The 25,228-nt window shown below is 35.9% G+C and overlaps 2 protein-coding genes across 2 annotated transcripts; one reads left to right on the forward strand and one right to left on the reverse strand.

The window, feature by feature from the left end:
- Nucleotides 1-710: 710 nt before the first annotated feature.
- Nucleotides 711-1,925, reverse strand: LOC130905981 (FAS-associated death domain protein-like). The gene is made up of 2 exons (XM_057819813.1): nt 1,795-1,925; nt 711-1,137 (listed from the first exon to the last, which is right to left on the reverse strand). The coding sequence occupies exons 1-2, from the start codon at nt 1,802-1,804 to the stop codon at nt 863-865; spliced, it is 285 nt and encodes a 94-aa protein (XP_057675796.1). The 5' UTR covers nt 1,805-1,925; the 3' UTR covers nt 711-862.
- Nucleotides 1,926-4,443: 2,518 nt separating this feature from the next.
- Nucleotides 4,444-5,658, forward strand: LOC130905979 (FAS-associated death domain protein-like). The gene is made up of 2 exons (XM_057819812.1): nt 4,444-4,574; nt 5,232-5,658. Exons 1-2 carry the CDS (start codon nt 4,565-4,567, stop codon nt 5,504-5,506), a joined length of 285 nt encoding a protein of 94 aa, XP_057675795.1. The 5' UTR covers nt 4,444-4,564; the 3' UTR covers nt 5,507-5,658.
- Nucleotides 5,659-25,228: the final 19,570 nt, after the last annotated feature.

The following is a 25,228-nucleotide window of genomic DNA, read 5'->3' on the forward strand; positions in this document are numbered from 1 at the left end:
GAGTTTGCATGTTAGCCCCGTGCCTACGTGGGTTTTTCTCCGGGGACTCCGATTTCCCCCCACATTCCAAAAACACGCGTGGTAGGCTGATGGAACACTCTAAATTGTCCATAGGTATGAGTGTATACGTGAATGGTTGTACGGGTCATTGTGGCCTGCGATTGGCTGGCAACCGATTCAGGCCGTACGCCACCTACTGTCCGTAGTAAGCCAGGATAGGCTCCAGCATAACCGCGACCCTTGTGAGGATAAGCGGCATTGAAAAGGAATGAATGTATTTTTAATTATTTTCATGATTAATTATTTTATGAACTTATTTTAAATCATTAATTTTTATTTAAAAAATGTTTAATGACTCATTATTTTAATATTTTAAATGATCAATTAATTTGTATTTCTATTTATTTATTCTATGATTATTTCAATAATTTTAATGATTTGTTTTAATTATTTTAAAAATTATTTCTATTAAATTGTGATTTAAAATTTCATTTTCGGATTCCTTATTTCAGCAGGTGGAACGAGCTGTAAGGTCTGAGTTACGTCAACGTCTGTTTGCCAGAAGTGGGTAGGGTAGCCAAAAATTTTACTCAAGTAAAAGTAGCGGTACTTCAAAATATTATTACTCAAGTAAAAGTAGTCGTCCAAAAAAATAAATAAATAAAATATACTCAAGTACAAGTAAAAAAGAATTTTATTTACCGGGCAAATACTGTAAATAAATTGGTCTTTCCAACCATCTCAGATTGTGTTATGCGCACCTATATCTTAATACATATTCTAAATGACCACAAATCTGCTGCATTATTATTATTATTATTATTATTACACATGGGTTAAATATTAATATGTCATTGGTTCTCTATTGAGGTATCATCCAGGCATCCTCCACTTTATCAGCTGTGAGATTTTGGTGGCATGCCCTGAGAGCCCTAACTAAGTCTTTAACGCAGACTTCGGATCCACGATTCTTGCGCCATTCCTTCAGCAGCTCTCTGGCAGTCTCGTCCAAATCGTTCGGATGTCTCGTTGAGACGGAATCCAGTTTAGTTTCGGTCAGACCCAGCTGTCGTCCTAATCTACGCCAGTTACGACCCAAGTTTTCAGCAATCACATTTGCGGCAATGTCCAGCTTGGCTAAAAGGGAATAGGAAGAGAAAAAGGGGAAAATACTTTATTCATTCAATTTGTGGTTTATAGTCCTGCGCGGCTTATTTCTGGATTTTTACAGGCCATTGAGCTGCAAGTGTTTTAGTGTAGTAGTATGTGGACACCACATTCCGAAAATTATGGTAATTTGTAGGTATTGAGATTGTCAATTCAACGTTTCTTTGGCATTTTTAATTCCATCAGTTACAAAATTGATCTAAACAGGCTTTTTATTTTTTCCCTAACGTATTCTTTTTTAACATAGTCAAACCTTTTTGGTTACTTTGCATTTTATCAATGTAATATTTAGTAATTTTTCATTTCATTTTGCATGTTCATTTCTAAAATTTTGCATTTATGTGTTAAAAATTTGTTTGTTTTACTTCTTTTTTTTTTTTTTTCTCATTTGAAATAAATCTTTTTCTATTTTGTGTTTAGTCTTTATCAAAAAAGGGGGAAAAAATCTGTACAATGCAAAACAAATTACAGGTAGTCCCCCGGATTACAAACGAGAATTACCGCAGAAATCGGAATTAACCCTTTAGGTGCCCCTAAATACCCCCTAAACCTCAAAATAACTATCCCAAAACATGTATTATACGTCGTAATAATAAAATTAAAGAAAAATAAAATAGGATACTGTACCTGCCATCATTGTTGGGGGATGGTATAAAAAGGTACACTGACGGCTTGTTCACAAGTGGGGACACAAGAGTTCTTGATTCGCTGATGTTTACGGTAGTTTTTTCTTTTCAACCACAGACACACCATAGAACACGTTGACCTGCTAGTGAAGAAACAGGTAAGTCGATGTAACTTATGAATCTTATTTAGAGCTTGGTCGAGCTGCTTATGCTACACCATTGCTTGCTGCATCGCACTCTACATCCTTAGTAGAATACAGAAAACGACCTGATTGGGTGTGCGCTCACTAGAATTACATTTATAAATTTCACCATTTTAATTCAACTTGTAAACAAATTATTATTAGCCATATAGTCCCAAGAATTGTACAACGACGACAGGAAAATCCAAACAACGCACGGAGAAAACAAAACTCACGCATCATGTTATTGAGAAAACAGCTCCACTTATTGGTGAAACAAATATTTGCAAGGAAACTTGGCGGGTGTTAGATTGAGAATAAATTTAGTAAAATAAAGAGCTCAGACACACACTGTACACCGACGAGACGTGAGAAAAAAAATACATAAATGAAGCATTATACCCTCTAATGGAGAAAATACTTTCTTCATAATTACTATCTTTTTCTTGACAATTGGACTCAAGTAAAAGTAAAAAGTACAGACTATTAAAACTTTGATTCAAAGTACATTGTTCTCAAAATGTTAATCAAGTAAATTTAACGGTGTACATGTAACGCGTTACTACCCACCTTTGCTGTTTACCCCTAAAGATATTCGACCAATACCGATACAAAGACCAAGACCAATGTCAGTGCGTCCCAGTGAAACACATCCTATTACAATTTGGAACTCATTTCCTAAACCCACACGAAGTACGTTTTCACATATATTAATATGTCTGATTCGAGGTTTGCTTTCTTTTCCTGAAATTCTGTCTGATTCAGAATCTGTTACGTTTGTGATTTTTTTTGTTTTTCTTTTCTTTTCTTTTCTTTCTAACCTGATATTCCGCCCGAATTACAAAACATTGTGGACCAAATAAACATTGAAATGGTATTGGAACAAGATGAGCATTTATCAATTGAACCTGATTATCCTTTTTAAGACTTTTAATAGAAGATTATGTAGATTTCTTTAATTCTTTAAATGATGCCTAAGAGAATTGAACCAGCCACACACCTAAAAGACATGAAACACCCCAAAAAAATGAGACACACATGGTTAATAAGGATGCAACAATACTCGGTTTTCTATTGAACCGTTCGATACGCCCGTCTTCAAATCGATACGCAAAATTATTCAATCCAAATGAAACGCTCCCAAAATGTAGTTTTCCGAATTTATATTTGTCGTCTCTCCCGCAAAAATGTCCGGCGCAGCTACGCCTTGAAAAAACAAACTCTGCCGCCAGCAGCCTCCCTCTAACTGTCTGTAAGGTGGGAGCTGTGGCGCACGAGAATCATTGCATGTGAGGAAAGACAGAAACTTTAGGGTGAGCTGATATGTTATCCCCACTCGTTCATATTTAAAAAGACTTTTTTTTTTAAGTCTAAAAGACTGTCTTTAAGGATAATGACAACGAACCCCGCCAATATATTGTTGCCGACTTGGCTGCTACGAATAACCTCGCTTTGACAACAGACAGCTTAACATCCTAGGACACAGAGCTCTAACTCACGGTTACATGATGAACAATGAGTGGCAAATTAAAAGCACTGTACTTCAAATTTGTCCTGTTTATGAGAGTCGATTGTCAAATGATGTAGTGCAGTAATGAGCAGACCCAACTTCTGTGGCGTTTGTTAACTATTTTTCATGCCTAACAACACTCGCGCGCACACACTAGATATCAAATAGCAACCTAGATGTGCTTCGTTAGATCCCCCCCAAGTCCCATGCCATTGGCTGTGTGACCCCAGAGTGATCATGGGACACATAGTCCATATACTACTGTGATGAATTTAAAAAAAAAAAAAAAAAAAAAAAAAAAAAAAAACGCCATGACTGAATGGAATTAAGTAGGCCAAATCAATCCATACCGGTGACTATAGACAATGCTGCAAATATTGTTAATTCAGTACGTAACACAGATGGACTGGGACCACAAATAAGATGTTTTGCTCATGTGGTAAACATACCTGCTAAGAGAACAGTAGCAATCAACATTGTGCCCTGCCTCACTTTACAAAGAGTAAAGATTGTCCTCAGCACTTTTATACAAAATTTCTTCAGATCAGTAAGAAGTAAGTACATAAATATTATGCGCTATAATGCATGTTTATATGATGACATTGTTTATATGATGGTGTTGTTATTTTTGCTTGTTAGCAAAATAATTGAAAAGAAATAACACTTGTATTTTTTATGTTGTGTACCTTGTATCAAAATTCATACTGAACCGTGACTTAACTGTATCGTTGGATCCCCAATGGCTAATAATAATTTGTTTACAAGTTGAATTAAAATGGTGAAATTTATAAATGTAATTCTAGTGAGCGCACACCCAATCAGGTCGTTTTCTGTATTCTACTAAGGATGTAGAGTGCGATGCAGCAAGCAATGGTGTAGCATAAGCAGCTCGACCAAGCTCTAAATAAGATTCATAAGTTACATCGACTTACCTGTTTCTTCACTAGCAGGTCAACGTGTTCTATGGTGTGTCTGTGGTTGAAAAGAAAAAACTACCGTAAACATCAGCGAATCAAGAACTCTTGTGTCCCCACTTGTGAACAAGCCGTCAGTGTACCTTTTTATACCATCCCCCAACAATGATGGCAGGTACAGTATCCTATTTTATTTTTCTTTAATTTTATTATTACGACGTATAATACATGTTTTGGGATAGTTATTTTGAGGTTTAGGGGGTATTTAGGGGCACCTAAAGGGTTAATTCCGATTTCTGCGGTAATTCTCGTTTGTAATCCGGGGGACTACCTGTAATTTGTTTTGCATTGTACAGATTTTTTCCCCCTTTTTTGATAAAGACTAAACACAAAATAGAAAAAGATTTATTTCAAATGAGAAAAAAAAAAAAAAAGAAGTAAAACAAACAAATTTTTAACACATAAATGCAAAATTTTAGAAATGAACATGCAAAATGAAATGAAAAATTACTAAATATTACATTGATAAAATGCAAAGTAACCAAAAAGGTTTGACTATGTTAAAAAAGAATACGTTAGGGAAAAAATAAAAAGCCTGTTTAGATCAATTTTGTAACTGATGGAATTAAAAATGCCAAAGAAACGTTGAATTGACAATCTCAATACCTACAAATTACCATAATTTTCGGAATGTGGTGTCCACATACTACTACACTAAAACACTTGCAGCTCAATGGCCTGTAAAAATCCAGAAATAAGCCGCGCAGGACTATAAACCACAAATTGAATGAATAAAGTATTTTCCCCTTTTTCTCTTCCTATTCCCTTTTAGCCAAGCTGGACATTGCCGCAAATGTGATTGCTGAAAACTTGGGTCGTAACTGGCGTAGATTAGGACGACAGCTGGGTCTGACCGAAACTAAACTGGATTCCGTCTCAACGAGACATCCGAACGATTTGGACGAGACTGCCAGAGAGCTGCTGAAGGAATGGCGCAAGAATCGTGGATCCGAAGTCTGCGTTAAAGACTTAGTTAGGGCTCTCAGGGCATGCCACCAAAATCTCACAGCTGATAAAGTGGAGGATGCCTGGATGATACCTCAATAGAGAACCAATGACATATTAATATTTAACCCATGTGTAATAATAATAATAATAATAATAATGCAGCAGATTTGTGGTCATTTAGAATATGTATTAAGATATAGGTGCGCATAACACAATCTGAGATGGTTGGAAAGACCAATTTATTTACAGTATTTGCCCGGTAAATAAAATTCTTTTTTACTTGTACTTGAGTATATTTTATTTATTTATTTTTTTGGACGACTACTTTTACTTGAGTAATAATATTTTGAAGTACCGCTACTTTTACTTGAGTAAAATTTTTGGCTACCCTACCCACTTCTGGCAAACAGACGTTGACGTAACTCAGACCTTACAGCTCGTTCCACCTGCTGAAATAAGGAATCCGAAAATGAAATTTTAAATCACAATTTAATAGAAATAATTTTTAAAATAATTAAAACAAATCATTAAAATTATTGAAATAATCATAGAATAAATAAATAGAAATACAAATTAATTGATCATTTAAAATATTAAAATAATGAGTCATTAAACATTTTTTAAATAAAAATTAATGATTTAAAATAAGTTCATAAAATAATTAATCATGAAAATAATTAAAAATACATTCATTCCTTTTCAATGCCGCTTATCCTCACAAGGGTCGCGGTTATGCTGGAGCCTATCCTGGCTTACTACGGACAGTAGGTGGCGTACGGCCTGAATCGGTTGCCAGCCAATCGCAGGCCACAATGACCCGTACAACCATTCACGTATACACTCATACCTATGGACAATTTAGAGTGTTCCATCAGCCTACCACGCGTGTTTTTGGAATGTGGGGGGAAATCGGAGTCCCCGGAGAAAAACCCACGTAGGCACGGGGCTAACATGCAAACTCCACACAGGATGGCCGGAGCTCTAAGATTGTACCCTTGATCTCAGAACTGTGAAGCAGACGTGCTAACCACTCAGCCACCTAATTAAAAAGAATTAATCATTGAAATAATTAAATTTAAAAAAAAAAAAAAAAAAAAAGAAACAATGTAATATATCAGGCGTGAAATATTTGGGCTATAATTTGACTTCAGGTATGACATTATCACAGAAAGCTGCTACCGTATAATAGACATATTTTCAGGTGATTCTCTTTAAATGTACACCATACAAAAAAATAAATAAATACAAGTACTGGGACTGAAATTCTTACATAACACGAAAGTGACTTGGTTGTATTTATTGTCGTATTTCGTGTTTTTATGACATATTAAAAATATCTGTAATTACTCGAACTAAAAAAACAAAAGCTTTTGTTGGAGAAAAGTACATCTTTTATGCCTTCAGGAACCTAGCTACCGAGTTTCTAAAGAAAAATCCATGTTGATAAAGGTTCTTCAGGTCATTTTTAAAGTATGTATCATTCAATTAACTGTACAGTTTACCTACTTATTGTGGTCATACAAAAAAGTAATTCAGGTTTATAAATTGTGCGTGTAAGAAAACAATACTCTGTACAAGCCTGACGTCAGCGAGTGTACAGCTGAGGTTTTCAAAAGACAAATTTAGACTGCTAAATGGTGTGGATACATTTTATTATAATTTATTAAAAGATACATAAAGTTGCTCTTATTAAAAAAAAAAAAAAACAGGGGTTTTGAGGAAGAAAAAAAATAATGCCAATGTTTAAGTCTTCAGGAAAGTATGTAATGGGTAAAAATAGGAGGCTTTACGAGCATGCCTCAAACACAAAGATCCTTCCAAAATGGAAGGGTTACCAGACTAATTTCCGGATAGCCCCAAAAATTATGTGACCAATTTGATGCGTTAAATACTCCTAACATGCATGCTTTTGGAATGTGGGAGGAAACTTGAGTACCCGTCGTAAACCCCACACAGGAAGGAGGAGGAACAAGCAAACCTTACACAATGATGCATGACAGTCAGACATTCAGTCATGACAGTGCCACCTCAATTACATTGAATTGTATTATGAGCAGAAAGTTAAATGAATAGTTTTATGGCTAAAGTGTTTTTAGAATTATTTTTGAATAAATCGTCCCAATGAGAAAGGTGACTCATCTTCAAACTGTGTACACGTATGGCCATTGACAACGCCGGTATGTAACTGCCTAACTCTTATTTGAATGTTTTTTTATCAAACTTGGTAACGCAACATATACTGTTTTGAATATTTATTTAGTTCACTTGGATTGACTCAGGTATGAGATAAGTGTATGTACGTAGTGGTAGCTTTTGGAATACAAAAGGACAGATGGTTAAAAATGGTCCAACATATTCCCTCATCATTGTTCAGATATGTACAGTATGCTTTTCGAGGTACCGTAGTTGTTGCTTGTTGCACTTTTTAAGTGAAAACGTTTGCAAAACAGCACTTATTATGCAATTACAAGAGGATTTTGTTTTGTAAGAGAAGGTACACCAACTCTATCAGTATTTCTGTATTTCTTCAGGATGTGAAAGGAATGAATATATGCACAAAACAAATGCGTACTGTACTAAAGTAATGTGAAATGAATGAATATATGCACAAAACAAATGCGTACTGTACTAAAGTAATGTTCAGGAAATCTTTTGAAATAACGAGATAATCGTATCATTGCAGATATTTTTAAATACATAACTGTCTAGGGCTTTGAAGCCTGCTTTTTTGCCCCTACCTTTAACCTCTCCTTGTCCCCTTGTTGAAATTGACACTTTCAGATGTATGTTTTATCGCGTTGTAGGTGTTTGCAGGTACTAGCAGTGGGGTGGAGATGGCTAGTAGAACTCAGCTGGCTGTCCATTTGGTCTGGATACTGTTTAAACTTATTCATTGCGCTTACTAAATTCTTTAAAAATATACTAACATATAACTCTTCAGATGTAGCATTGTTTATGTTCAATATTCTATGTTGTGTAATTTTGTGAACATTAGTTCCTATTTGTTTTTTGTTATGGTACTCGGTTTATTAAATTGGACACTCTTGAACTAATATGTTTGTAATGAAACTGAGTTGTACACCAACCTATTGTTTGCTCATTTTAATGGTAAGAAGGCAGTTGTCGTTCTTAAACACATAAAGTTAACTTGTAACCAGCTTTGTTAATCTTACTTTAAAAAAATAATGAGTTACAGTTGCAAATGACTTCTCCCCAAAAGTAAATGAGTTAGTAACTCATGTACTGTATAATTTATTCATCTTGCTTACTAAACTCTTTAAAAACATACGAACAATAAAATAATTACATTACCATAAATGTTTAATTAAGCATAAAGTTTATAAACATTGCGTTTTGAAGTAAATCCTTAGTCTGTTATTATTGATGTACGTTTTTGTGTACCGTTACCTTCAACTGGAAACAGGGCTGTTTGAGAAAACCATCTGGGGGCTGTGTGTGCCCCCCTCTCTAATCCCTATCATAAAAGTCAACACGTTTGTGGCTCCTCTCTATCCCCTAACAAGCCCAAAAAGACTCCATCTCAACCAAGCATAATGTGCTTTCAAATAATGTTTTTTTAACAATATATATTGTTGAAATAATGTTATTTATTTTTATAATAATATTAAAGTACTCAATTAATATTCAAAACTAAGTTTGTTAAACTTATATCCATCTACTTTTCTATATTGTAAGAAATCTATGTTAGTAACATGCGGATGTTGTAATCTCAATGACCTATAAATCTAAAAGTTACTTTTTTTTTTTTTTTTTTTTTTCTCCCCTGAACATAGAAGACGATATTTTGTTTTTTGGTGTGATAGTTGATGTTTTAAATAGAAAACTCTACCACTAATACAATTTTAACGAAACTGAGATGCAAATCGTCCTAATGTTTGCTCATTTTATTAGTAAGACGGCAGTTGCCGTTCTTAAACACAAAAGTTAACTTGTAACCAGTGTTTTTAATTTTACTTTTAAAAAGTAATGAGTTACAGTTACAAATGACTTCTCCCCAAAAGTAAATGAAATAGTATCTCATGTAGTGTATAACTTTAGTCATCTCGCTCACTAATCTCTTTATAAACTTACTAACAACGAAAAAGTTACATTCCCATAAATTTCTAAATATACAGAGTTTAGAGACAATGTGTTTTAAAGTAAGTCTTCCAAACCCCCTGAATTACAAGTATTAACAGGGGCCGTTTATGTAACGCTTGAGATGCAGCAGTCTTTTATTTTCAACATTTTATGTCACGTAATTTTAATTTCTAAGTGAATATTAGTTTCCATTTGTTTTTGTCATGGTAGGGGTCTTTTAAGTGGAACACTCTTGAACTAATACGTTTGCTATGAAACTGAGTTGTACATCGTCCTAATGTTTGCTCATCTTAATAGTAAGACGGTAGTTGTCGTTCTTAAACACAAACGTTAACTTGTAACCACTGTTGTTCATCGTACTTTAAAAAGTAATGAGTTACAGTTACAAATTACTTCTGCCAAAAAAGTAAATGAGCTGGTAAGTCATGGTGTGTATAAACTTATTCATCTCACTTACTAAACTCTTTAAAAACATACTAACAATAAAATAATTACATTACCATAAATGTTTAAATATGCATACAGTTTATAAACAATGCGTTTTAAAGTAAGTCATCCAAACCCCCTGAATTACAAGTATTAACAGAGGCTGTTTATACAGCGCTTCAGATGCAGCATTCTTTTATATTCAACATTTTATGTCATGTAATTTTAGTTTCTAAGTGGATGTTAGTTTCCATTTGTTTTTGTCATAGTTGGGGGTCTTTTAAATGGAACACTCTCCAACTAATACGTTTGTCATGAAACTGAGATGCAAATTGTCCTAATGTTTGCTCATTTTAATAGTAAGACGGCAGTTGCCGTTCTTAAACACAAAAGTTAACTTGTAACCAGTGTTTTTAATTTTACTTTTAAAAAGTAATGAGTTACAGTTACAAATGACTTCTCCCCAAAAGTAAATGAATTAGTATCTCATGTAGTGTATAACTTTAGTCATCTCGCTCACTAATCTCTTTATAAACTTACTAACAACTAAAAAGTTACATTCCCATAAATGTCTAAATATACAGAGTTTAGAGACAATGTGTTTTGTAGTTGGAAGTAAATCCCCAAACCCCAAGAATTACCACTATTAACATTGACATAATATCTACCTAACACTTCAGATGCAGTACTCGTTCATATTCAGCATTTTATGTTATGCTTTTCATGTTCTACACGTTATTACCTTATACATTCTATAACATCTTTCACATCATAGATGTTTATATTAACTGATTGAAGAATAAGAACACTATTTACAGTATTTTGGAGCATTTGGTATTTATTTGTATCAAATATATTACAGTCTGTTAAGAAAACTCAAACCTAAACTTCGGGACCATTCACCAGTGCAAATCTCTGAAACTGTATGTTAGGTCTACTGCACAATAACCAGAACACTATGCTTCATTGCGCCGTAGGCGGGAGCTATCGAAGAGGGCGGAGTTTCGCGTCGAGTATTGAGACATGTTTCGAATCAGTCGGCCTGCGGGATCGCAAGGAAGAAGTTGGGGAGAAAAGACTCTTCAGCAACATAACTGGTATGTCACTAACTCTCATTTGGATACTTTTAAGTATAAAGAGCATGCTAACTTTGTGAAATAGAATGAATTAAACCCGGTTGAAATACATAATTATTTGCCTAAATGTATATATGAGTACCAACCTATAGTTGCAGCAAAAAGCTGACTAGGGCTGAAGTCGATGCTCTGTCTGCAGTATCTGTGGTGAAATGTTCAAGCAAGCTTCAGACTCGAAAGATGCTGTACTTTGGATTAAACGGAAGGAAGTTACTTGAATAGAACAACTGTAGTTTCACAAATGCTTGAAAATGAACCGCTGCTAATGCTTACACACGTCTCGTTGATCATGGTTGATCTTACCTCGTTGCTACTCATCGAAAAAATGTCCACTTAGCATTGCTACAAAACTAGCCTACACGCAGACCGCACCAAAATGCTCACTTAGCATTGCTACAAAACTAGCCTACACGCAGACCCCACCAAAATGCTCACTTAACAATGCTAGGACAAGGAGAGGTTAAAGGTAGGGGCAAAAAAGCAGGCTTCAAAGCCCTAGACAGTTATGTATTTAAAAATATCTGCAATGATACGATTATCTCGTTATTTCAAAAGATTTCCTGAACATTACTTTAGTACAGTACGCATTTGTTTTGTGCATATATTCATTCATTTCACATTACTTTAGTACAGTACGCATTTGTTTTGTGCATATATTCATTCCTTTCACATCCTGAAGAAATACAGAAATACTGATAGAGTTGGTGTACCTTCTCTTACAAAACAAAATCCTCTTGTAATTGCATAATAAGTGCTGCCTTAATTGAGGGGGTGACAGGTGGGGATCAAAGGTCAACCCATCAATCAAAGGTCAAAAGGTCAACCTGTCAATCAAAGGTCAAAGGTAGGGTCATAAATCATCATAAATCTACGCCCACATTCCTGAGTGAAGATAGCTGTATATTCCTACTCTCTCTCATCTCGATGTGTAGCGATGAATTGCTCACAGGAAGACTCGAGACTTCAGGGACAGTGTTCACTACGGTGAACAACTCATAATTTGACACTTAAGATATTAAGACAGACTATTCGTGGCCATATAAAAAAAATCCTAAATTTGAGTTATCATTATTTAATTATTAGTCATTATTGTATTTTTTTTAGGGCTATCAAACGATTACAATTTTTAATCGAGTTAATTACAGCTTAAAAATTAATGAATCGTAATTAATCGCAATTCAAACCATCTATAAAATATGCCATATTTTTCTGTAAATTATTGTTGGAATGGAAAGATAAGACACAAGACGGATATATACATTCAACATACGGTGCATAAGTACTGTATTTGTTTATTATAACAATAAATCAACAAGATGGCATTAACATTATTAACTTTCTCTTAAAGCGATCCATGGATAGAAAAACTTCTGGTTCTTAAAAGATAAATGTTAGTAAAAGTTATAGAAATTTTATATTAAAACCCCTCTTAATGTTTTCGCTTTATTAACATTTGTAAAATTTTCAATCAAAAAATAAACTAGTAGCTCGCCATTGTTGATGTCAATAATTACACCATGCTCACTCCCCAAACCCATAAAATCAGTTGGACCCAAGCGCCAGCAGAGGGCGACAAACAGACAAACAAAAAACAGGTAACAAGCGGACATTACACTGCTGTCATTTTAATCTGTTTGAGCGGGGCATGTGCGTTAATTGCGTCAAATATTTTAACGTGATTAATTTAAAAAATTAACGCGATAATTTTGACAGCCCTAAAAAATCCAAAATTTCATCATTATTTAATTATTAGTCATTATTGTATTTTTTTTTAGATTAATTTGATATATATTCATGAATTAATACAGTGTTATGAAAAAGTATCTGAACCTTTTGGAATTTCTCCCATTTCTGCGTAAAATCATCAAATGTGACTGCTCTTTGTCAAAATCACACAGATGAAAAAACCTTGTATGCTTTAACTAAAACTACCCAAACATTTATAGGTTTTCATATTTTAATGAATATAATATGCAAACACTGACAGAAGGGAAGGAAAACAAGTAAGTGAACCATCACATTTACCGTAATTTCCCGAATATAAGGCGCACCCGTGAATAATGCACACCACAAATCTACTTGTAAAACCTAGGGAAAATTATTGTACCCGTTTATAACACCCACCCTAATTTTAGCACCAACAAATAGAAGAATACAAGAAAACAGAGCTTGTGTACAGATACAGAAATGTCATTTTACTGACTGGTGAAACACAGCACAAGCAGAGCACATTGGTAGTTCCAAACATTACCATAAACTGACAATATTTACAGTAATAATATGATTTGACAACTTCTCCAACTTTCCAGAATCTAGGAGAAAACAAAATCAATGTGACTTTTCTTTTAAAGGCTGCTGTATAACTTGCTCGTTTCATCATGATGAATAAATGTTTCTTCCATGGATTGATACGGTAAAATAAAAGTGAGGATTCACGTCGGAAATCGGAAAGAGCGCATCGCTGTACACTAGACTGTAACAATAGGAACTATTGTTATTGACATCCGAGTTGCAGAGCTGCAATAAACGTTGACTCAAATGAGTTCAAAAAACTAAATTCTGTGCTTTATGAAGAGTGAAAAAAAGCAGAATTTAACACAGACGAAATCATTCGGCCGATTAGAGTGAAGTATTACCGAAACAAAATGGTGACATCACGTACCGTAATGGTCAGCTACAGGTCGCCGCATGCGTTTCTTCAACTCAACGTGGCCGTGTCAATTAAAAAAAAATCAGTTTATATATATATATATATAAACATATATATGCAGTATGTAATATATGGCGGAAAACAGACAAAACTGAAAAAGGAGTTTCTGCTCTTGCACTCCTCTTTAAAAGAAACTGCTGTATTTTAAGATAAAACAACTGTTGTGTTCGATAGAACAATATGTCTAGATGCTGCCATAGCAGATTCATTGTGCATGAAGCCCCCGAACTATTTTTAATTTGTCCGTTTTACCCTGAAAACCCCCGTTTACAGACGTCGCGCAACCGCTTTTGTTTCAACCCAGCCATAAAACAAAGGTAATTCGTAAAAATGTCTGTTGTTTTTAGCTTAGAACCATTAATTGATGTTTCATATTTCGTTTAAAAAAAAAAGACGACTTCAAAAAAATATTCACTGACATATTTTAAACTTTGAAACAAATTATGTCACAATGAAAAAAATGGCGTCTGTGAAAAAGTCACGGATATCTACCTCATAATTATTGCTTAATTGTATTTTTTTGTTACTGTAGCATATTCTCCGATATGTTAGATGATAAATAATCGATCCAAACAAAGAAAAATTGTGGGAAAAAAACGTTTAAAAGGGTAAATATATTTTTTTAAAAAAAACATCTCGACCACCATTTGATGTCTGCGATTTCTGCATCGCGACCCTTGTTAAATGACCATGTTTCACCTATAAAATCCCCCAAAAAATCCAGCTGTGGACATTCACAGCTCTTTACACGCAGTGAGTGATAAATGCTACATGGAGTTTTTGGATCGAAACAACATAAGTACGCGATAATATCACGTTAAAGTCATGGCGTCTGTAATTCTGCTCTCGCGTGTTCTCACCTCCAGATAGGGTTTTGCTGTTTAAAAAACGTTTTTTTTTTTAAATGCCCTCCTGTTCAAAATTTTTCTTCCCCCAGAAAATTGAGATTTTAAGCTTTCCAATGATGTATGCCACATGGATATCAGACAATTTTGAAAGTTGACCAAATTGGGGGTCTCAGAGCTGAACTTCAAGTCACCTGAGTGTTTTCCGCCATATACAGTAGTCCTATATATTTCTGTCTCCATCCATGTACCTGTTTATAATGCGCACCATGATTTTACAAGTTGATTTTGGGGGGAAAAAGTGCGCGTTATATTCAGGAAATTTTGGTAATATTTTGGACAAACGAAATTCCGATTCAGCTTCATATAAGGTTGACACTCCCTCTGCAAATCTTGAAGAAAGTAAACACTATTTTTGAAAATAAAACCTCATAAGGTGAAAAACGTGCGACTTGACCCACTGAGATCAAGGAAATATTTTGAATTTAGACAAGAACTTTCAATGTTCTCTTTATAACTTCTTAAGAAGCGGCTCAGCCTTTGAGAAAGAACCTGTTTCCTTTCCTTTTGTCTTAATTTTGGTCATTAATAACACAATATTGTCCCAAGTGTCTGGGGAGCCAGAATTGTGCCACATGGTTCCAGTTAGCCTCATCAGAACCTGATGTCAGGAGGCCACAGTGAATGAGAGAAGGACTGGAACTGGGCTGCTTGGCCCCCAATGAGCGCCAGCTAATTAAATCACTGCTTTCTCCACTATTTCAGTCCTCAGGTACACTGTCGAGTGATGTACTGTACATGTGCTGTGTTTTAATGCATCTGTTTTGTGGGAAAGATAACCTTTGCACAATAAACATCCTATATCTTTATCTGGACGATAAAGGTTAATTTCTGAATCAATAAGTTAAACAAGAATTCTCGTGAACCGTTTTGTTGGCCCTCAGTTTTTTAACTATTATCTAAAAAACATGCCTACAACGATCATAGACTTCATATTGTATTGACGGGACATGGGGCGCGGGGCCGATTCGCAGGGGGCCCATCTCCGTCAAAGCTGACCGAGTGGAAACGCAGACAAAGAGCAATTTCCATTGAAAATTCTTGTGAATAAATGCTTAAATCCCTGAATTCTTTAAAGGTATGGATGTAAAACAGTCTCAATTCTTGGTTAAAAGCAAAAAAAAAAAAGAAAAAGTGCAGGTAGCATTCATTTGGCGTAAATACAGTGGGGCAAATGAGTATTTAGTCAAGTGTTATTGGTCGGAAAATGTTTTGATATGATTTGATTTTTCCTATCTACGGCACATTATGGCTTGCACTTGCAAGCTTTTGGAGGGGCACTTCTGTGTGCATTGCTAAGTTGTTTACCCTGCAACCTTTTATAAGTGCGTGTTTAAGTGTAACCTTATCCCACTGACCCAGGTTAGAGTCGCCATCAGTGCTCTGGTGGGCTCTATGATGTCACAACATGCGTGGTTGCACATACACGGGTTGGAATAGTTACACTGGAATGCAGTTCCATTTAGGAAATCTACTATCATCGCAATGGCTCAGTCCAATCGCTTCAGAACCACTTCAAAAGTCAGAAACCTGAGCAGTCCGCCATCGTGACGTCATTCTGCAGAGACACCCAGAGCCATAATCAAGAATTTTACAGTCATTAAAAAAAACACACACAACACATAACTAGAATAGCAGGAGTGGAGGCAGGCCTTTGCTAAGGTAGAGAAAAAGTGGAAAAAATTAAATCAGGATGTCCCAATTTTGTTTGTTCACACTTTAACGGGCAGTTTCTGCAGTGTTCTGAGGAGAATGAGGCAAATAGATGACAGCAACTAGAAATTATTAACATTAGAGTGAGAAAAGCCTTTGTCAATAGCAATTAATAAATATTAAAATACTACACCATACCAGTTTTGAATTTTCACTGTTCTTCTACAGATGGCCATACACTAATAAAGTGGTATTAAAAAGTATCTGAACCTTTTGGAATTTCTCACATTTCTGAAAAAAAAAACACCATCAAATGTGATCTGATCTTTGTCAAAATCACACAAATGAAAAAACAGCATCTGCTTTAACTAAAACCCAAACATTTATAGGTTTTCATTAGGGGTGTCAAACGATGAAAATTTTTAATCGAGTTAATTACAGCTTAAAAATTAATTAATCGTAATTAATCACAATTAATCGCAATTCAAACCATCTATAAAATATGCCATATTTTTCTGTAAATTATTGTTGAAATGGAAAGATGAGACACAAGATGGATATAAACATTAAACATATGGTACATAAGTACTGTATTTGTTTATTATAACAATAAATCAACTCCGCCTATGATCGTCATTAAATATGAAAAACTTAGGGCTGTCAAAATTATCGTGTTAACGAGCGGTAATTAATGTTTTAAATTAATCACGTTAAAATATTTGACACAATTAACGCACATTTTGGTGTTTGGCGCCCTCTGCTGGCGCTTGGGTCCAACTGATTTTATGGGTTAGTACCATGAGTGAGCATGGTGTAATTATTGACATCAACGATGGCGAGCTACTAGTTTATTTTTTGTTTGAAAATTTTATAAAATTTGAATAAAACGAAAACATTAAGAGGGGTTTTAATATAAAATTTCTATAATTTGTACTAACATTATCTTTTAAGAACTACAAGTCTTTCTATCCATGGATCGCTTTAAGAGAATGTTAATAATGTTAATGCCATCTTGTTGATTTATTGTTATAATAAACAAATACAGTACTTATGTACCGTATGTTGAATGTATATATCCGTCTTGTGTCTTATCTTTCTATACCAACAATAACTTACAGAAAAATACGGCATGTTTTATAGATGGTTTGAATTGCAATTAATTACGATTAATTAATTTTTAAGCTGTAATTACCGTAATTTTTGGACTACAAGCCGCTACTTTTTCCCCTCATTTTAAATCATGCGGCTTATAGTCCAGTGCAGTGATTTTTTTGGGTTAATAGGTAACACTTTATTTGACAGCGGCGTCATAAGACTGCCATGAGACCGTCATAATTATGACATGACATTATCATGGGCATTAATGAATGCTTATGACAGATGTCATTAAGTGTCATCCGGCAAATTATGTTACCAACTCCATTTACGACTAGCCCGGATCTTTTAAAACCATTCAAAAGGGAGATAATTTGCCTGATGGCACAAAATTACATCTGTCATAAGCATTATTTAATGCCCACGGCAGTGTCATGTCATAATTATGATGGTTTTATGACAGTCTGATGGCACCACCTTCAAATAAAGTGTTAATATATTCCATCACTAGCAATTAATGAAACAACTAGAACAGTAAGTGAAGAAATAATCAGTACAGAACATGAATTCTGATATATTTACATCTGTATGGCTGCAATGCATGCTAGGAGGCATGTTGAATGACAACAGTGTTGACAGCAGCTGGCAGCAGAGGTTGACTGTCTCCAAGAGAACAATGATGGCCAAATGAAGATTCCTGAAGCAATGAAGCTTTGGAGCTAATTGGTTCAAAGCTTCATGGTGGTTCATTTGGTCCTATGACTGTCTTATGATGCCGCTGTCAAATAAAGTGTTACCGGTTCATATCTTTTGGTGTAAATATCCCATAATACAGTGAGGATGGCTGCAGCTTATAGTCCAGTGCGGCTTATCTATGAACAGATGTCGTTTTTGTGTTAAATTTAGTGGGTGGCGGCTTATAGTCAGGTGCGCCTTATAGTCCAGACATTACGGTAACTCGATTAAAATTTTTAATCGTTTGACAGCCCTAGAAAAACTATGTTTGTGTGGTTTTAGTTAAAGCAGACACTGTTGTTACATCTATGTGATTTTGACAAAGGTCAGATCACATTTGATGGTTATTTTATGCAGAAATGTGAGGCATTCTAAAAGGTTCAGATACTTTTTCATACCACTATTAAAAATAAATAAAAAAATGAATAAACTTATAGTCTGGAAAATACATTAATACCTTATGGCATCTCACTTTTACATTTGGTAGATTCCCTGATCCTGTGGATTTTCAGTTGACACAAAAAAAATTCCACTTAAACTTCACTAAGGTGTTTTTTGTGGTTTTCGACTAGCCCATAACCTCTCTCCTCTGCAGTCCCTCTCATCATGTACGCTTTGTAATGCTTCATCAACTTCCACCACGGGCCAGATGTAGATCAATCAGGCATGTTTGTATTAATATCATCTTTGATCCGTGAGTCTGTTGTTCAGTTGTCTTTAAAACCCTCAAGGAAACACCGCGCGTATATTTTGATTTGGTTTGATTAAGAGAGCCTTCTCCATTACGACTTTGTCTTTTGCCAGCAAATAAACAAAAGTCTGTGAAGTTTTTTGAACCCACTCCTTCATGTGGGGTAAACATCCAACCCCGTTGCTTTTTAGCAACACACTTAAAAAGGGTTTGTGAGTGTATTTGCGGGCAGCGGTGGGCTGCAGGCCAGGTTACATCTTGCAGTAATTAAGCCGCGTGCATTTCTGGTGTGTGTGCCCCCACTAGGCTCCTGTTTCAAGGCCAGCGTCGAGCCAGAAGACGTTTGACTGCTTGGCGGTTGAGGTGGGAAGGTCCGACATGGCACACGTAATTACTTCACAATAAATTGGGGTTATACTAGAAGGAACGTAAACGTGTTAGTAATGTTAGTAAGCCATTGATGTGGGCAGAAGAGGGAAGTGATGAAGAGCTGCAAGTTTTCATTAGATATTAGTCAGAGTTTGTCTATAAAAGTCAAACTCTGTTGCTTTAATTAAGTGATGCACGGTTATGTCTATATAGTAGAGATGTCCCGATCGATCGGATCACGTCATTTTCAAAGTATCGGAATCGGCAAAAAAATATCGGCCATGCCTTTTTTTAATATACAGTGCCGTGCAAAAGTATTCGGCCCCCTTGAACCTTGCAACCTTTCGCCACATTTCAGGCTTCAAACATAAAGATATAAAATTTTAATTTTTTTGTCAAGAATCAACAACAAGTGGGACACAATCGTGAAGTGGAACAAAATTTATTGGATAATTTAAACTTTTTTAACAAATAAAAAACTGAAAAGTGGAGCGTGCAATATAATTTGGCCCCCTTGCGTTAAAACTTTGTAGCGCCACCTTTTGATCCAATTACAGCTGCAAGTCGCTTGGGTTATGTTTCTATCAGTTTTGCACATCGAGAGACTGACATTCTTGCCCATTCTTCCTTGCAAAACAGCTCGAGCTCAGTGAGGTTGGATGGAGAGTGTTTGTGAACAGCAGTCTTCAGCTCTTTCCACAGATACTCGATTGGATTCAGGTCTGGACTTTGACTTGGCCATTCTAACACCTGGATACGTTTATTTTTGAACCATTCCATTGTAGATTTGGCTTTATGTTTTGGATCATTGTCCTGTTGGAAGATAAATCTCCGTCCCAGTCTCAGGTCTTGTGCAGATACCAACAGGTTTTCTTCCAGAATGTTCCTGTATTTGGCTGCATCCATCTTCCCGTCAATTTTAACCATCTTCCCTGTCCCTGCTGAAGAAAAGCAGGCCCAAACCATGATGCTGCCACCACCATGTTTGACAGTGGGGATGGTGTGTTCAGGGTGATGAGCTGTGTTGCTTTTATGCCAAACATATCGTTTTACATTGTGGCCAAAAAGTTCAATTTTGGTTTCATCTGACCAGAGCACCTTCTTCCACATGTTTGGTGTGTCTCCCAGGTGGCTTGCTGCAAACTTTAAACGAGACTTTTTATGGATATCTTTGAGAAATGGCTTTCTTTTTGCCACTCTTCCATAAAGGCCAGATTTGTGCAGTGTACAACTGATTGTTGTCCTATGGACAGACTCTCCCACCTCAGCTGTGAGTGGATAAAATGAGTGATCATGGGCCTCTTGGCTGCATCTCTGATCAGTTTTCTCCTTGTTTGAGAAGAAAGTTTGGAAGGACGGCCGGGTCTTGGTAGATTTGCAGTGGTCTGATGCTTCTTCCATTTCAATATGATGGCTTGCACAGTGCTCCTTGAGATGTTTAAAGCTTGGGAAATCTTTTTGTATCCAAATCCGGCTTTAAACTTCTCCACAACAGTATCTCGGACCTGCCTGGTGTGTTCCTTGGTTTTCATAATGCTCTCTGCACTTTAAACAGAACCCTGAGACTATCACAGAGCAGGTGCATTTATACGGAGACTTCATTACACACATTTGGATTCTATTTATCATCATCGGTCATTTAGGACAACATTGGATCATTCAGAGATCCTCACTGAACTTCTGGAGTGAGTTTGCTGCACTGAAAGTAAAGGGGCCGAATAATATTGCACGCCCCACTTTTCCGTTTTTTATTTGTTAAAAAAGTTTAAATTATCCAATAAATGTTGTTCCACTTCACGATTGTGTCCCACTTGTTGTTGATTCTTGACAAAAAAATTAAATTTCATATCTTTATGTCTGAAGCCTGAAATGTGGCGAAAGGTTGCAAGATTCAAGGGGGCCGAATACTTTTGCACGGCACTATATATACTGTATATTTTTTAATTAAATCGTTTTCTAATCGTATTTAACGTTACAGACATAATATGTTACACTGATCCAGAGTCTTTAGTTTAGGCTTAAGGTAGGGTTATCAAATTTAATTTTTAAAAAAATTAATCACGTTAAAATATTTAACGCAATTAACACATGCACTGCACGACCCACTCACGCATTGTCGAGTTCAATCTGTAATGGTGCCGTTCTACCTATATATAGAGCTAAAAGGCAGTGTAAAATGAGTAGAGTGAAATTTGGCAGCCTTTGGAGCGTTTTTTTTAATTGACTAAAGCCTTAAAATCCCTCTACCTACGATTAGAAATATCGTGGGAAGCAATGTGGGGAAGAAAGATAGTACTTGATCTGTTTCTTAACACACTATGTTATTTCCTAACGCAGATAAGATATATCAATTGGTACCACTACGCACAGTCATGGTTGCACAAGTTAAATGGCTACAGTATCATTTACTGAAAGCTCAAAAAATACACTAGATGGCAATATTTAGTCACAATATACAAAGTCACATTTATCCTTTAAGTATTACATGTCTTTCTATCCGTGGATCCCTCTCACAGAAAGAATGTTAATAATGTAAATGCCATCTTGAGGATTTATTGTCATAATAAACAAATACAGTACTTATCTACTGTATCTACTGAGTTTTATTCATTTTTTTCTTAATACATTGCCAAAATGTATATGATCGGGAAAAATTATCGGGAATAATTTGAATTGAATCGGGAGGGAAAAAAACAATCGGATCGGGAAATATCGGGATCGGCAGATACTCAAACTAAAACGATCGGATCGGGAGCAAAAAAACATGATCGGAACAACCCTACTATATAGTATTTACAGTGCTGGCCAAAAGTATTGGCACCCATGTAATTGTGTCAGATAATGCTCAATTTCTCCCAGAAAATGATTGCAATTACACATGCTTTGGTAGTCATATCTTCATTGCTTTTGCTTGCAATGAAAAAACACAAAAGAGAATGAAGAAAAAATTAAATCCTTATAATTTTACTAGGGCTGTCAAAATTATCGCGTTAACGGGCGGTAAGTAATTTTTTAAATTAATCACGTAAAAATATTTGACGCAATTAACGCACATGCCCCGCTCAAACAGATTAAAATGACAGAACACTAACAGTCCACTTGTTACTTGTGTTTTTTTTGTCTCCCTCTGCTGGCGCTTTGGTGCGACTGATTTTTTTGAAGCACCATGAGCATTGTGTAATTATTGACATCAACAATGGCGAGCTACCAGTTTATTTTTTGATTGAAAATTTTACAAATTTTATTAAAATGAAAACATTAAGATGGGTTTTAATATAACATTTCTATACCTTGTACTAACATTTATCTTAAAAAGAGGCTACCAGAATATACAGAATAAACAGTGGCCCAGCTTTAATCCATCCGCAGGCGAAAAATTGATTTTTAAATGATTATTGATTTTGCGCAAAAGGCAACAAAATGTGTTGCTGAGTGTAAGTAAAATTTGTTTGTCTATTTATGCTAATTTTTCGGGATTGCACAAAATCTGAGGTAGAAATGTAATGTTGTGCATTTTGATTACCTTATATGCAATGTGCATTTCGTTAACTTTTAATTATGTGCAATGTTCTTCATATTTGTGAAATGCTGTGTAGTAGTTTGTCGCAGCGCATGCATCTTTGTTCTAAAGACTATTTTGCCACTGAGTTGACAAGACCAGATTTCAAATTTGAAAGAAAAAAATGATTCTGATAATTATTGATATCGACTGACAAGAAATTTAGCGTGATGACAATTTTTGTCCTATTGCCCCATGCTTGATTGGACATCAATTGCTGTCAATCACTAGCAATGTGTTGATTGTAGTGTATTCATTTTAGTACAAAAAGCTGAAATCCATGAACTGAAAACCATACGTGGAGCGCCAACATCAATATTTCAGTCCATTTTAGAATTGATTTTAAACTTTTACTGTTTGTTTTCAATTCTATTAATGGCCAGGCTCCTTCTTACTTATCAGAAATTTTAACCATCCGTAACTCTGGCAGGAGTCTTCGCTCTACCGGCCAACTTCATTTGCAAGTCCCAAGGTCCAAACTCAAACAGTGGGGAGACCGGTCTTTTGCGGTTGCTGCACCCAGGTTATGGAATAGTCTTCCCCCGGAGATCCGCACCACTACAAATTTGGGCCTTTTTAAATCTCGTTTAAAGACACACCTTTTTAGACTCGCCTTTCCCCAAGATTAGTTTAGCCTGGTTTTATTTCTTTAGGGTTTTTAATGTTTTCGGATTTGATCTGTTTTATTGTTTTGTTTGCTGTCTGACTAATCGTGATGCGATGTTTCGTTTCTTTTTTTTCTTTTCTTTTCTTCCTAATGTCATTGTATAATACTTTCCTGCCTTTTATTTACTATGTGCCATGTTTGTCTTTGTTGTAAAGCACTTTGGGGACCTTTCGGGTTTTGTAAAGGGCTATATAAATAAATTTGATTTGATTTCTCATCAAGTACGTTTTTTATTGGGAGTGATGGGGGAGAGTCTTGGCTGTCATTCATAATAATCTGCGTAAATACTGAAATGATTAACTATGCTCACATGATGACAGCTAAGGGTCTGCTTTTAGCTATTTTAATCTGACAGTTAAAAAGCATCTCATGCTGGATTTTTTCATGTGCTGTTATGAAAGAGAGATAAGATGACATAGATCTAGTACAGTAGATTCAAAGGTAAAAGCAATGGCATGATGGTTTATACCAAAAAGCCACTTTGAGTTGAATTGTCTCGTTAACTGATAGTGAAGTCTATGGCATAGTGGACAACCTAAGCACCTGCGTCCGAGATATAAATACCTGGATGAGCACTAACTATCTTCTACTTAACCCTGAAAAGACAGAAGTCCTTATAATAGGCCCGGAAAGTGTGAGAGAGTCTTTAGCTGCCCAGATAGTCACTCTGGACAATGTAAGTGTAACCTCCAGCATCACAGTTAAAAACCTAGGAATTTTATTCGACCCTGACTTATCGTTTAAAGCTCTCATTAAACAAACCTGCAGAATGGCCTTTTTTCACCTGCGCAACATTGAGAAAATTAGAAATATTTTATCTAAAAGCGATGCAGAAAAATTAATTCAAGCGTTCGTTACATCGAGATTGGATTATTGTAACTCCCTACTTGCAGCTTGTCCTAAAAGTTCTCTAAAAGGTCTTGAGCTTGTCCAAAACGCAGCAGCAAGACTTTTAACAGGAACCAATAGAAGAGAGCACATCACCCCTGTTTGTTTAATTTCAATTTAAAATCCTCCTTCTTACATTTAAGAACATTAATGGGTTGGGGCCGTCTTATCTCACCGATGCTCTGGTTCCATACCTCCTCAACAGAACACTCCGCTCTCAGAATGCAGGTCTACTGGTAATTCCCAGGGTTTCTAAAAGTACTGTCGGAGCTAGAGCCTTTAGCCACCAAGCCCCTGTTTTATGGAATCAGCTTCCAGCTAATATTAAAGAAGCCGGGTCAGTCTGCACATTTAGGATTAGATTAAAAACTTTCCTATTCGACAAAGTTCATGGTCAGGCTAGTTGAAGTCGGACTCACAGTTTAGTCTAAGCTGCAGTAGAAGCTATAATGCTAGGGGAAGTACAGCCACTGAGTTCTATCTCCTTTTTCTCACTCTACCGACCACTTGTCTTACTTTATTTCTATTTTCCAATGTTAATATCTAGTTGTCTAGTCTCTTCATCACTAGTCACCCGGTGTCCCCTTTCCCCCCTCCCCTCTGAGGAGGGGCTATTTTTCAGCTGCAGCCTCCTGACTGTCCGGACCCCTGGCTGGATGGACGTCCTCATTGCTACCCCCATCTCATCTGGCTAGATGGACCTCTTCTTGTTCCTTTACTCCATTGCATCTTTACGGACTGTAACTTTGCTTGCTAATTCCCATTAGCAGTCCTGGGGCTTCCTGTCTATCCGTCCTGGGAGTGGATCTCTCCTGACTGTGGTACTCCCCAAGGTTTCTCATTTTCTCCCAAAGACTCTGGAGTTTTGGGAGTTTTTCCTTGCCGG

The sequence above is a fragment of the Corythoichthys intestinalis genome, chromosome 17 (genome assembly GCF_030265065.1).
Source record: "Corythoichthys intestinalis isolate RoL2023-P3 chromosome 17, ASM3026506v1, whole genome shotgun sequence".
Classification (NCBI taxonomy): domain Eukaryota; kingdom Metazoa; phylum Chordata; class Actinopteri; order Syngnathiformes; family Syngnathidae; genus Corythoichthys; species Corythoichthys intestinalis.